The 13775-nt window shown below is 34.0% G+C and overlaps 2 protein-coding genes across 4 annotated transcripts; one reads left to right on the forward strand and one right to left on the reverse strand.

Annotated features, from left to right (window-relative positions):
- The first annotated feature begins 3664 nt into the window (after positions 1-3664).
- On the forward strand, positions 3665-5345 carry LOC123006833 (protein phosphatase methylesterase 1). The gene is made up of 7 exons (XM_044401664.1): positions 3665-3863; positions 3914-4091; positions 4140-4249; positions 4298-4534; positions 4589-4654; positions 4704-5068; positions 5116-5345. The coding sequence occupies exons 1-7, from the start codon at positions 3814-3816 to the stop codon at positions 5265-5267; spliced, it is 1158 nt and encodes a 385-aa protein (XP_044257599.1). The 5' UTR covers positions 3665-3813; the 3' UTR covers positions 5268-5345.
- A 130-nt stretch (positions 5346-5475) lies between these two features.
- LOC123006834 (protein tyrosine phosphatase type IVA 1) lies at positions 5476-13205 on the reverse strand. Of its 3 annotated transcripts, none has more exons than XM_044401665.1 (5): positions 13053-13205; positions 6914-7096; positions 6445-6857; positions 6085-6383; positions 5476-6025 (listed from the first exon to the last, which is right to left on the reverse strand). In XM_044401665.1, exons 3-5 carry the CDS (start codon positions 6565-6567, stop codon positions 5914-5916), a joined length of 534 nt encoding a protein of 177 aa, XP_044257600.1. In that variant the 5' UTR covers positions 6568-6857; positions 6914-7096; positions 13053-13205; the 3' UTR covers positions 5476-5913. The 3 variants fall into 3 exon arrangements, with proteins under 3 accessions (XP_044257600.1, XP_044257601.1, XP_044257602.1); XM_044401666.1 differs by having other exon boundaries at positions 6910-7096; XM_044401667.1 differs by lacking the exon at positions 13053-13205 and adding an exon at positions 7734-7871.
- Positions 13206-13775: the final 570 nt, after the last annotated feature.

Raw genomic sequence — 13775 nt, forward strand, 5'->3', positions numbered from 1 at the left:
TTTTAATTTTTATGTTACAATAATACAACAAAAAATTGTTGAGGATTGCTGAAAGAAATCTAAAAAATCTAGTTTGGGCCACGCTGCATGTAGAAGCGACTTCGTCAATCGCCACATAATCCGCTAATTTCCACTCGTGCTCTGTATTTCTCTCGTTATTTCCCTATTCTCGTTCTCTCCAGTATCATTTACATAACGAATGTGTTCGTTACGAATTTCTTAGTTTTTTAATGAGGGCATTTAGCTCACACCCGCTTATACATCATTTATTAGTTGTACGGTTAAACCACGTAAGCTTCTGCATGTTGATGATTGTATAAAAGCTCTTTCCTATTCCTCAAGGGATAATAAAGCCACACCAGATTTCTCATGTCAAAATCATCCGGTAACGGGCTGTCCGGATTCTCTCTTGTTCCCTTTCACACTGATTTCGCAAATACCGAATTCTTTAATTTTCTGTTTATTCTCAAGCTTTTTCCCCTAATTTGTCTTGCTTTCAACTGAAATCACGCTAAAATATTGCCAAATGCATAAAAAGCAAATCGATATTCATGCGATTTGATTTTCGAATTTCTCCTGCACTCTTTCACTCTATTATAAATTATTTACATGGGACGCTCCGTGCTTGTGTGTGTGTGTCATCAAATATTTATCGAATATTTCCTTTTCAATATTTCAGAGACACAAATTTATTCGAAATGTTATCGAAGGTCTTTCAATTTTAATTTCTATCAACAATTCTACATGTATTTAGTTCTTGAATAGTGAACGCTGACGCCATTTTTTATTATGTTATCATCACATTTATCTTCTCTGTAATAAATCTTGGCTGTGATTTCAAACGGATATAGATGACATTTTAGATTTAGCTTGTTTGTTTGATGAAAGGGTAAATAACAATCACCTGGATGATGAAAGTTTGACGGAAATTTTAATAGTTTTAAACTGCGTACATGTTATTCGGTGAGGCGTTCTTTGATGTTTGCAACAGCTCGAGCAGTCTGAAGTTGAGTGCAGAACTACAAAACAAAGACTCTTAAAACAAAATAAGACGAAACATTTTGAAGGAATGCATAACAAAGCGTTTAAAGTAAACTCATTTTGTTTCATCCTGAAGCGATAAATTTTCAGAATTTTCTATAAAATGCCAATGGAAAGATGAGTTAAAGACAGACTTTTTCTGGTTCGGTTTACTTTAATTATTTTGGGTAAAATTTGGGTATCGGATTCAGTTCCATTGTTAATTATTTTGGTTGAGTAATGCGTAAATGCCTCGTGTTACGGTTTCAGCTGTAGCTACTTAAATGTAAAGGGGTAATTAAGGGTAAGCGAATTAATGCAAGATAAATGGCAGATTGGGGAACGTGAGGAATTTAGTCGCTTTGGAACGAAAAAGATAAACTATTCGAGAGAAATTTGATATTTTTTTTATTGTTTGAAGCAACGTAACGAAGCCCTGATTTCATCGATTCACCGAAGCAAACAGCAAAATTATAATTACTAAGCTCCGATCATTATAAAGTTGATGGTCTGGCGATCCCAGAAGGATTTCGCATGGAATATTTCGCGTGAAAACTGATTACTTTCGAGGAGGATTTTACCTCGATTATTGAGAGACTGAGGAAAGGCAATTGGCCACAGAAGACAAGGGTCGACTCCCATCTGTCAAATTAAAATATCTGTCAGAATTCACAATAATCGGGATTTAAAAGCAACATTTATTTGATTGAAGCGAAAGAAATGTGAAACTGGAAGTAAAGAGAAGGGTAAATAATACATTATAATAAATGTGGCGCGTTTGCGAAATTCAGCGCCATTCCTGGAAGAAACTCGAATCGATTTATTTTCTAGTGTGTGCGGAAAGGATGTATTTTCACTGTTAAGTCAAGATAATTGCGTTCTACCACAAAGAAAGCAATTACATTATTTGATTATTTTTTATTAAAGGAAAGCGTGTGTTTTTGCCGTTTTCGTCTTGTTTTATTATATAAGACATTGCACGCTTTCGAATTATTGAAATTGTTCCTTAGATGGGGTTGCCATAAAAACGCACCCCTTATTTAACAACGCATATAACCTTGTGGCGCCTTTTTTATTTCAACTCCTAATATCATTATTGTGCTTTCCGATCATCTCCTATTTTTCACAGTTTACGTATCTACAAATTGTTATGCCAACCCTTCGATACTTAAAACTTTGTCAACATTTTGCAGAGACTACGAAATTATTCGTTGACATTTTTATTTTCTCCTGCCGGAAATGCACTTAACGCTGCTCTTGCTTGGGGTGAAGACAGACAGATATTAATAATACATTTGCACGTACCATTGTTCCTCAAATATAATTAATGCATTACTAGATTATTGTACAAAGATGCACTAATAACTATGTAACGGGAATTTCACTTCAACAGGGGAGAAAGCAGGGAAAAGAGAATTCTGATAATTAAAAATGTGTTCATGAACTGTAGGGCCTAATTAATCCAAAATAAACTTCACAAAAGTAATTTTATTTGTACAATGTATCTCTAATAAAACGGTTGAAGATAAAAAATTACACATATTAACAATTAACATATCACAAAAATATTTTTTATATAAACCCGAAAATTTTGCGAAAATTTGGCTTAACGTCGAATGCTTCACTTTCATTTTTATTAAGCCTTCCAATTTAACGTTTTTCAATCCTTCAATGAAAAGCTCTAGTATTGTGTATATTTTCCCGTAGTCGCTTTATAGTTAGGTAATGAAAACGTGTAGCAAGGTGGCGCTTTAGTTCTTTGAGTGCAGTTTTTCCTCGACGAATGTAGATGGATTAATTTTTATGGAACTTTCAACAATTTATGACCCGAATACTGTACAAAGCACTTCTCATTAATTAAAAACTTTGAGGTGAAAAAGTTTGTTTATATTATGAAGTTTTTAAAATTACTTTGAATATTATTTTTTATTCAATTGATGATTAAAACAACGCTTGTTTTACCTTAGCTTGGTGACATAATCGGATCATTATCACTTTGTTTTCTTTCTTTATTATTTATTGAGACATTCTTTCACAGTTCGGGAAATCCTATTTTTAATCCCCCTATTAGTTACACAAACCCTACTTTTAGTCCGTTGAGATTCACCCAAACTTTAAAGCCAACATGATAAATTGACCGGAGACCTTTGGCACACATTAAAATCCCAATTTTGAAAACCATTAACAAAACTCCAAATAAAATTACAGTTTAATGTTTACATACAAAAGAAAGCGTAATCTTTGAGTTTATAGCCAGAAGCTGCGCAAATATTCGCAACAGAAAAGCTTCTTAATTATTTATACTGACTTTACGATACAAAAGCCATTTGTTCCTATTGTCCCGCTTGCCAATTAGTTTGTCATTATATTATTCTAATTAAAAATTTATGAATTACTGAAACAATTATAGACGATTTGAGTTCGTTTTTGTATTACTGGTTGCATACGTACAAGCTATAAAACAATTTTTAATTGAATTATAATTATACCGTTTATGCAGTATAAAATAATTGAGCGACAGTTGCCGCATTTACACACCTTTTCAATACATAAATATATACTAGAACGTTTTTACACTGTCAATTAAATGTTAATATTTGAATAACGCGGCATTTAGTTACGTAATAGGAATTTTTTGTTTGTGACGTTGGTAGTGCATTTATTATCATATGTTTACGGTCGGTGGACGAACATCATTAAAAAGTTGCTCTTCCGTCCCAGATGTAAATTAAATAAACAGAAAAAAACTAAAGTAACACGTTTAAAAAAAAGCCATTTGAACAAATTTTCACAATGAGTCATTTACGAAAAGCAGTTTTAGGACGTAACGTTAAACGCACAGGGTATGTAGTTTTTTATTAGAAATTTTCTCTATTTGACTATTTGTGTGCAGCTTAGCCCCTAACCAACAAGACTTTGCCCCCATTAAGTGGGATCAGTATTTTGATAGTGAAGATGATGTTACAATTGATAATGGAACTTTCCATGTTTATAAAAAGGGTGACTCAGGGCCAGCTGTGGTTTGCCTCCATGGGGGCGGCTACTCGGGCCTCACATGGGCGTTATTTGCTGTAACTATTTGCGAAAATATTTGGAAAAGAATGAATGATTGTTTTTAGGTGGAAATTACTACTAATATTGAGTGTCAGGTTATAGCAATTGATCTCAGGGGGCACGGGAATACTACATCAGCCGACGATAGTGACCTTTCGTTAGAAACCCTGTCTCAGTTTGGTTTTTCAATTTTGGAAAAGTTTTTGTTAATTTTTTTTTGTAGAGATGTTGTTGCTGTACTTAATAAATTATTTGCGGAGGAGGAACCTCCTATGGTATTTGTGGGTCATAGCATGGGGGGCGCTGTTGCTGTACAGTGTGCACACATGGTTAAAACGTTGGGGCTTTGTGTAATAGACGTGGTTGAAGGGACCGCCCTTGATGCTTTATCCTCCATGCAAAGTATTCTAAGGGGGCGACCCACAACCTTCAAAAGTGTTCAGCATGCAATTCAGTGGTGGTAATTAAATTATTAACAGAAAAAAAATCCATACATGCTAATATTCTATTTTAGTTACAAAGGGGGCCAAACTCATAATATTGAGGCAGCTAAAGTTTCAATGCCGGGCCAAATAATTAGGTAATTAAATGAAATACAGAAAATTTCTAATTCAATTTCAATTTTTCAGTATTCAGACTGGTAATTTAGCAGCTAATGAATGTGATACAATTGAATTAAAACCGGCTGAGGAGTTGTCGGCTCCTGTGAAAAAACAAGCCCCGGCAACTCCTACAATTGTTGAAGAAGATGATGAAAGTAATTGCTCTGATTGCGGGAAACCTCCCCTCCCTAAATCCGCCAAGACCGACCCTGGTAGTGGCGAAGACGGCCCTAAATACACCTGGAGGATTGATCTAAGCAAGACTGAACGTTTTTGGACTGGTTGGTTTAAAGGATTATCGCAAAAATTTCTCGATTTACGTGTACCGAAATTACTTTTACTTGCTAATATACATGGCCTTGATACCGCCCTAACTGTGGGGCAAATGCAAGGTAAACGCGTAGCCTTGTTTTGATTTTTTCTCACTTGTTTATTTCAGGCAAGTTTCAAATGCAAGTATTATCAAAATCTGGCCATGCCATTCATGAGGACCAGCCTAATCAAGTGGCTGAGATAATTGGTGGGTATTTAGTCAAACAAAAAATTGCCAATGCTAAAGTGGAACTAGTCTGTCCAATGCCTGGTTGTTAATTTATTTCGTTTTTTGTTCGTTTTTTTTTCGTTCGTGTTCTTGTAATAAAATAAAATAAAAAGTGTATTCTTCCTAAATAATCTTTGTTGAATTATTTTTAGATTTAATTAGGTAAGGTATGTCAATGTTGAGTGGGTGTTATGTCACGTCTCTTACATTGATTTTTTTATTGGTAAAGGACGTGGGTTTTGTAATAAAAAACTGATGTACCCATAATAATAAAATATATTTTTCCAGAAAGTCTACTTAAAAATGTGAAATCTAAGTGATCAACATGGTTGCAATGTATATATACAAAACAAAATGCAGAACAATTAAAAAGAAAATCATTATTAAAAAGCTGCTGTCAATAAATTCAAACCTATTTTAAAATAAATAACGCTTTGAAAAAAATGATTACAAAGAACTAGTATGTACTCGTCAATGGTAAAATTTTGGAAAAAACAATCACTTAAAATAAATAACAACCATTTATACATAGTTATGTTAAAAAGTTGAAATTGCCTATTGCAGATTCGACTCGGCCAAATGAATGTTTACACAAAATAAGCATATTTTTGTATTTCACACAATTAGAGATAATAGGTATGATGAGTTAAGTGATCTGTTGCAATTTTTATTGAACACATATATGTAATGACAGTTTTACTGCACGCAGCATGAGTTTTTGTGTCCGTTCTTCAATTTTAGCCGAGATTTAGGACGGTATTTCTCAAGGAAACCTAACTGCTTGGCATTAATTGCACCTCTCCTTTTTCTGTAACAAAAACCAAATAAACAAAACATAAAAAAAAAACATTCCACGAGATGACATACTCTCGAATCAGTTCGACTGCTTCTTCATATTTGAGACCTAATTCTATGAGAGCTAAAGCGACCATTACCGGAGCCCTTCCTAAGCCAGCTATACAATGAACGGCTACACAAGCATTAGGATTGTCATGAAAGTGCTTCTTCAAAATCTTGAACCACGCATCGACGATTTCGTTAGGTGGAAAGGTTCCATCGGGGTAGGAGAGATCGTAAACTTCGATGCCTTCGTTCTTGAGTTCGTCGACTTTATAGGAAGGTTGGCATACCCTGACTACCGCAGTAACTCTGTGCTTTTTCAGTTCCTGTAGTAAAATGGTGGGTTTAAGTGATTTTTGATAATATTTAGGAAGTTGCGGAGCTGACCTGGATGTAAACATGAATTGTTTGGTCGGAAGGTCTATCCGTGATAAGAAACTTGAATCCTTTGTGCTCGATCTCAGCTGCAGCAGGTCTTATGTCTTTTTGACGCATGGCTGTACTGTTCATTCCACAACAAGACACTTTCAAGTAACACTAAATGTGTTTAGAATATCAGAGTATCACTCTTGGAGATCAAATAAGGTAATCTCCTCTATTATGGGCCAAAAATTGTATAGTTATAAAAAGAATTTCCACAAAATTATACTTTAAACTATATATTGGGAGTTTAAAGCAATATTTCAGTCTTTCAAATAAATTAACATAGGATTAATTTGCCTAGAACTTTTGAGTTATGTACACTATTTTTATACTTGATGATATGCTTATGCAAATATAGTAGATTGTAGGGAAGATAACTAAAATAAATAAATCGTTATTTTTAACTGAACCTAATTAACAGCAAATTACCAACTCTTATTTGGCTCTTGTTGAGGTAATTCCAACAATGCTATGGCGATGATGCAAATGACTAAATTCAATGTTTTATATAATCTTTTTTTTTTAATTTCCTGTTAATTTATTTGTGTTGAGCCTGGCAATATTCTGCGCTATCCAAATGGAACTCCATGTATGCGAGCACTGTCTCACCAAGGTACTGAAACAAAACAATCTCAATTAACAAGAATACAGGACGGAAATAAAGATTACAAGCCGATCCATATCCATTTAACCTTCGCTAATTATTATACATACAACGCTAATAAGTGTCTAAACTAAAATATCATCAGTCAGTGGCGTCTTTATAAAATTTACAAAACCCCGAAAAAGACTCAGTTTATGAAGAACTTGTCACACTTAACAACAAATAATAATCACGCTTTCCAAAAAACATTTGAAATGATGCCAAAGCGTTCCTTTTAATATAAACACATACTCATGACAACAACAGAATCAATGTCACCTTCAATAAGCATAATTAGTATTTTTTTGCGTCAACAAAAAACAATCAAAAATCGAACGAAAAAATCGCAACCAACCCGGACTGCCACCAGACACCCTTCTGGCGCTCTTTTCCTTCCACCCCCATGCCATTACGCCGCCTCCTCATATCTAACAAATACAATTAACAAGTGAGGATTTTTCGCAAACATTCCACCAATCAATACTCGCACGTCAAAATTTTCAAGCAGCTTATACTAAGGAGTGAAAAAAAAAACAAACGCACCAAACTTACAATTTCCAATATTAAAAATCTAACTTTTTTAAGGTTTTAAGCCTATCAAAAATCATACCATAAGTTCGCCGATGTGTAACCGTTTGTTTTGCTTTTTTTCTAATTATCACAGGAACTTCACTCAGCTTCACACTAGTGCTAGTGGGAGTCTGATCTAGGTTAGGGAGTTAAAATAGTACTCGGCACTCCTCCTTCCAACCGCGTCATTCTGAATTTTATTTAAAGGGAGTACCCGGATTTTGAAATTCGCGCAATTTTTCGCAACTTCTTACTTACATTTGCTGGGGAAAAATCACAACTGAATTGAGATCATTCTAGTTAATTAAGGCAATTTGCACAATTAGGCAAACGAGAGGGGAAATTAAATTTGAAAACTGGCTCAAGTCGGTCCAATTGGACTTGCTACAAACTGAAAATTTCGTAGAAAGTAAACACTTTCTCCCTAAAGATGAGTCTAGGTGTGACCGGAAACGAGTGTGGCCAATTAGTTGATTTTTCATTATGTAAGTGGCTTTTGTTAAAAATAGCCGTTTCGCGAATTAGTATGGTGTTTGTACACGCAGCATCTCCATGAACAATCTTATCTTAGTTGATAAAACGCGAATTTCAATAAAGAAAATTACATAAGTATTACCTGTCGTAAACATGGCATTTAGTTAAATTTATTGATCAGGAATAGTCGGAGTCGTCTTTGCTGAATCAATTTGACATTTGATCTTTGCGGTCTAAATTCGATTCGTTTGTTCTAATTTTAGTCGAATCGATTCCTTTTGTCACAATCTTGCACTTTTTAATTGCGGTAATGCGATCCAATGTGCCCCAATATTTTTATCAAGCTGATTGAATTCCTATTATCATAACAACTCTGTATAAATAATAACAACTCGGTTTCGATTTCCCGACTTCCTAGTCGGGGATCCCAACAATACCAGTTTCATCAAGTCACACCTCATCAATCGATGAGAAACATATTTAATGTTTACTTAACTCACCGTTTTTCGGTTTTACTGCGGAAGCTCACAAAACAATGTCGTTTTATCTTGACTGACATTAAACAAATCTTAGTGTTCAAGTTCACAAGAAGATATCACTATTGAAAAATACATCTTCTTATCGTTAGCAAATACCAGAATTCCGATCCCTGTTTATTCCAATTCACTTGAAAGATAAAAATAGGCTCAAACTGCTGTTTTAATTAATTAGCAAGTATTCACTATATTATAATTTTTATGGGCTCGTATTAAAAAATGCGTCAGCGTCGCGACGCTTTATAAAAATAGCAGCTTCTTTTTGAGCTGAAAATACTTACATACAATTAGATTCTAATTCAATCGTTAAAAACAAAGTAATAAGTTTAGTTTTGAGAAAAAATGTACATATTTCAGAGATTGCCTTATCACCGGATGTAAGTGTTTATTAATTGTCCTATATGGTGAAAAAATTATTAATACTCTTGCCCTGGATACTTCGATCTGAAAATATTTGAGTTTATTCACACAACACTAAACACACTAAATAATTGAATGCCTTTTAAACATCTAGATTTGGTACCGACTGACGTCCATATGACGTAAATTCTTTGTTTGAATTCAAATATCGATGATTCAGAATCTAATCTTTATGTTATGCCATACATGTCACTCAAATTTGTATTGCTTTGATTCGGTTGTATATTTATATCCCAATAAATCAAATTTCATTACAGTCATAATTACCAACAATTTATGGTAGTGGAGTTTTCCTTTTGACAAAATGATGTAACGGAAAACTGACTTTCCTAGTACCATGATGAAGGCGAAATAATACACTGACAATCGATCTCGTCTATCAAATATCAAAAATAATGATCTTGTTTATATTGCAACAAAAATCCGATGAAAAAAATCAATATTAGTTGCATGCTAGTTGAATGTGGCAGTGAGAACAAAATATTGAAATTTTGTTAAGTAAGCGAATTTTTATGCAGTCAAAATATTTTAACATGTTTCTAAATTTTGCATGGATTCTATGTTCAATATTGGCGTTTAAATTTTAATTAGCCATACACATTATCTTCATTGTGTATTTAACCAGTTCGATTGTAAAATTAAATTAAATTTTTAAACTAAATTAATAAATCCGTTTTTCATGTGTTCATATTTTATGACGTTTTTCCATTTAAACGATAACAATCACCAACTGATATTACCAAACATTTTTATTGTTCATGGTAGTAACGCTCATACATTCACTTTTGACAAAGAAAAAATGTGGAATTCATAAAAAGGTAAAAAGTAAATTTGTTTAAAATACAATATGTATTTTACTTTAAAAAAAAAACTGTTGAGAGGCTTCAAATTTCTGTTCCTGGTATTAAATTGTAATATATTCGAAGAGCATGAGAAAAAAACCTAATTAAATTTCGCTTCCACTTGGAAGAGTAATTAATAATCACATCCACAGAAATTAAAACTTAACAACACGTTAATCTAAAAAATATGTTTAGGGCCTATAATATTGTTTCTGAAATAATATGCGATACTTTTGCACCAATGCTAACAACAGTTTTTAAGCAAGAAATTGTAATATATCAATTTATTTCACCAAAACATATGCCAATTTGAGCTATTTTTAAGCGATTTGAGTGAAATGTCATCAGTTTTAACTGCGTGGCTCGTGTCACAAACTACTCATATCGCAATGAGTGTGTAACACTTGTTTTTCAATATATTATTATATTATATATATTATTATTAATATATTATTATACTATAAACTCTCGAGTAATGTATAAAAAGCAAATAACGTTCAGAGAATTTCAACACGGTTTATTTCCTATCCACAATAATAAACCATAAGAAAAGAGAACAATTTTTAATGGCATTTTATACCTCGATGTCACATTAGACATGTATCAAAGAAACTTCAAATGCATCACTTTTAAATTCTGTTTCGTTATTCTTGATGTTGAATCTATGCTACAAACGCTCTGGAGCACAAGTGTTGTTAAATGTACCTTAACGCAACTGGTTTCTATGGAGTTACATTAGCATGATAACATGATATAAAATAAAAATAATGAACATGTTTAACTGAACCAAAAAGGCAGAAATAACAAATTTTCTAGGCTGATTTTGCGAAAAAAAAATCAATTCAATAAAATAAATAAATATAATAACTTCAATAGAAAAATTAGCCAAGTAGAAATATTTAGAAACAAAGTCAAGTACTTTTATTACCCTCACAGCGGTACGTAAATGCTCTTACCATAAATATGTCGAAATCCATCACCGCAGGTAAAAATTCTACATTTTACTGTATTCAGAAGAGAATTGTTTGGGATACTTCTATGAGGATTAAGCTCGGTAGCAGACCATTTCGGGTTTACCAGAAGCTGATGACACTCATTAAGTGATCACTCTGTTTTAAAATATTTCTAGAACTACTTAAAATTCACATCAAAGGCATGATTTTGTGTTTTTTGGCTTCAATTTAACAAAATCCGTGTAATAAAGACCGATTCTCGTTACATAATAACCCCAAATAAGCCGGCATAGTATTGTGACTTCGTCAAATTTTTGTAATTTCCAGTGGAAATTCTAAATTTTTGACAAGTTTCTGCCTTCTGGGTCCAAATAAAATATTTCAAATTTGTGGCGAGAAAAATAAAAATCTAAGTAAATTTTGATGTGATGTGAGCAATTAGCGTGTTTGATTTGTTGCGAGAATTCCATTTGCATAAATTAATGCATAGGAAATGTACACACACCAAGGCCGTCCAACATGGCAGGAGTATTTACTCAAATAAACAATTTTCTCATTGTTAATAATTAAAAGCCCGGTTTATCCTAATGAAATTTAGCCGTGCAACCGTGCGTGCTATATCGAAATTGGAACTTTGCCCAATCGAAAAATGGGAGTCTTCTGGGAATCGCAATGGCGACAAATTTGCATTTCTTCTTATAATAACTGTAGCTTTGTCTATATGTGCAACGAAGGTTTGTTTATATTGATGTTTGTCAAATTTTGGCAATAGTTTTTGGTATCGGCGCAAACTCCGCATGAAGGGTGCGCGAAGTTTGCGCGTGGAAGTTCGTTGAACCCTCCGAGAAAATCGACCAGCAAATACATAATGTTACTATTTTAACTTGTGCCCTCATTTTGCAATGTTAGGTCATGGATACATGAATGCTTAAAAAGGAAGAAAAATGCGACGATTTGCAATAAAAGACAAATTCGGATCGTCAATTATCACGTTCTTGTGGTAGTTTCAAGTAGCAGCGACTTTTTGAGGACCCTCAACAACAAACAAAACAAATCGGTTTTAAAACAACAAATTTAAGCACGTTTGATGAGTTATAGTGGAAATATTTGGTTTTTTGAGTGATAAGTAAACATCGGAAGTTGAATTGAGTCGATTTTCCTAGTCACCAGCCAGAGGAGGTGCTTCGACGTGATAATAAAAGAAGTACAGGAATTTTACCTGGGACTGGGATAGTCTCAGTCACGCAGAGAAATTGTCGATAATTTCACTGCATATTGCAGAATTGCTCTTTTACCTGCAATGTCAAATGTTGAAGGTTTAGAAAGCGGGTCATTACCAAATTTTGTGCAATTATTTTGTCAAAATGTTCCACTTCCGTTTTTTAAGTGGGCCATAGAATTGTTGGAATTTCAGTACGAGATAAAGTCAAGTTCCCACACTCCGAATTGCGACCAGACAGAGGGGTTGGGTGTCTTGGGTTTTGAACCGAAGGGCATCTACCTCTTGTCTGGCGCGGCTTTTATTCGGCACGCAGACAAAATTAAAATTGACAGGTGTTGGACTGAATTGTGCATACTTATAGCAAAAGAAAAATTCGATAATTGGCTTAATTGGAATTCGACAGACTTTCACTTAATTGGATTTAGAGTCTCGTTTATTATGATTCCACGCTGCAAAAATACTATACTTGTATAAGATAATTTCACGATGAGATAAATACTGACTGATTTTCGGTTAAATTCAACCAAAATAACTACTTCACCCCACAAAAATGACGTTAGTAACCACGTGGTCACTATAAAATCGTACCCAAGTCATTTGGTACTTAATAAACCGAAATGTGATGCGAAATTCTGGTCCCTAATCCCGAGTATAAAACCGTGCGATTAAAAAAGGCGACATTTTAACATTTGGGTAATCATTTTGTGACCTCTGTGTAAATTGGAACGATAATTCTGTATTTAAGTACTCCTAAATTAAAAAGTCCCTAAATTTTTGCCACTCCAAAACCCCGATAAAAATATTGCAAATTCAAAATAAACTGGAAAAAAGTCGAAAACTGGCACAAAATTCGACTTGTTGGTTATGCGAAATCCGTTACGTTCTCCTTCATCTGATCGTTTTTTCACTTACCACAATAGCCATACACATTGAAAATAGGGTTGACTTGTTAACTTTTTGAAATCCACGAAATGTGGATAGAACGGTAATCACGGCACAAAAGCGGTTTGCACAAAACTAGTTAGAAACCTTTTAATAGGCTGGGCAAGATGGTTCTCGGGCAAATTCGACTGACGTCAGAATCACCCCCACTCTCGTCAATATGACGACAAATTTGAGATGACGTCACTACGCCTGCGCTCTGTCGCACATAAGCGCCGGCATAAGTGCGTCCTTGTCTGGTTTTGGGGGCTACGCAAGTACATTCTCCGAAACAAGTAATGACTATCGACCGCCCTCGCTTCTGAGAAATGCCCACTCGAATTTTAACTCTCAGTCAGGAGTTAGGCAACACGTCATGCAACTTATATAACGTTTCTCATAATTGTGTAATCTTGCCGATCTAATAAACATTGCGCAAGGAATAAAATTGCAGTTCAAACTCAAACAAATCAACTGTCAACAACAACGTTTATTAATAAAATTTCTTACAAATGTTGGGTAACAATCTCAAATTTCAGCGGTAATAATTTGTATGATCACAAGAGTACATTCGTGATCATACGAAACTAGAAAGCAAGACTGAAATTTAATTCTAAGTTTGATATACGATATGTTATTTAATATAGTGGGCCTTTGATTGTCGGTAATTAATATAGTAGAGGCGTCCTGATACAATTGTGCTGATACACATGC

This window comes from Tribolium madens, unplaced genomic scaffold (genome assembly GCF_015345945.1).
Source record: "Tribolium madens isolate multiple individuals breed KSU strain unplaced genomic scaffold, Tmad_KSU_1.1 Scaffold_2;HRSCAF=44;Tcas5.2_LGX, whole genome shotgun sequence".
NCBI classification, from domain to species: Eukaryota; Metazoa; Arthropoda; class Insecta; order Coleoptera; family Tenebrionidae; genus Tribolium; species Tribolium madens.

Coding starts and splice junctions, on each gene's coding strand:
- LOC123006834 (XM_044401665.1), bottom strand. CDS start 6,567: ATGAACAGTACAGCCATGCGTCAAAAAGACATAAGACCTGCTGCAGCT. Junction 6,384..6,444: donor CAATTCATGTTTACATCCAG/GTCAGCTCCGCA, acceptor ATTTTACTACAG/GAACTGAAAAAGCACAGAGT. Junction 6,026..6,084: donor GCAGTCGAACTGATTCGAGA/GTATGTCATCTC, acceptor TTTTTGTTACAG/AAAAAGGAGAGGTGCAATTA.
- LOC123006833 (XM_044401664.1), top strand. CDS start 3,814: ATGAGTCATTTACGAAAAGCAGTTTTAGGACGTAACGTTAAACGCACA. Junction 4,250..4,297: donor TCGTTAGAAACCCTGTCTCA/GTTTGGTTTTTC, acceptor TTTTTTTTGTAG/AGATGTTGTTGCTGTACTTA. Junction 4,655..4,703: donor ATGCCGGGCCAAATAATTAG/GTAATTAAATGA, acceptor TCAATTTTTCAG/TATTCAGACTGGTAATTTAG.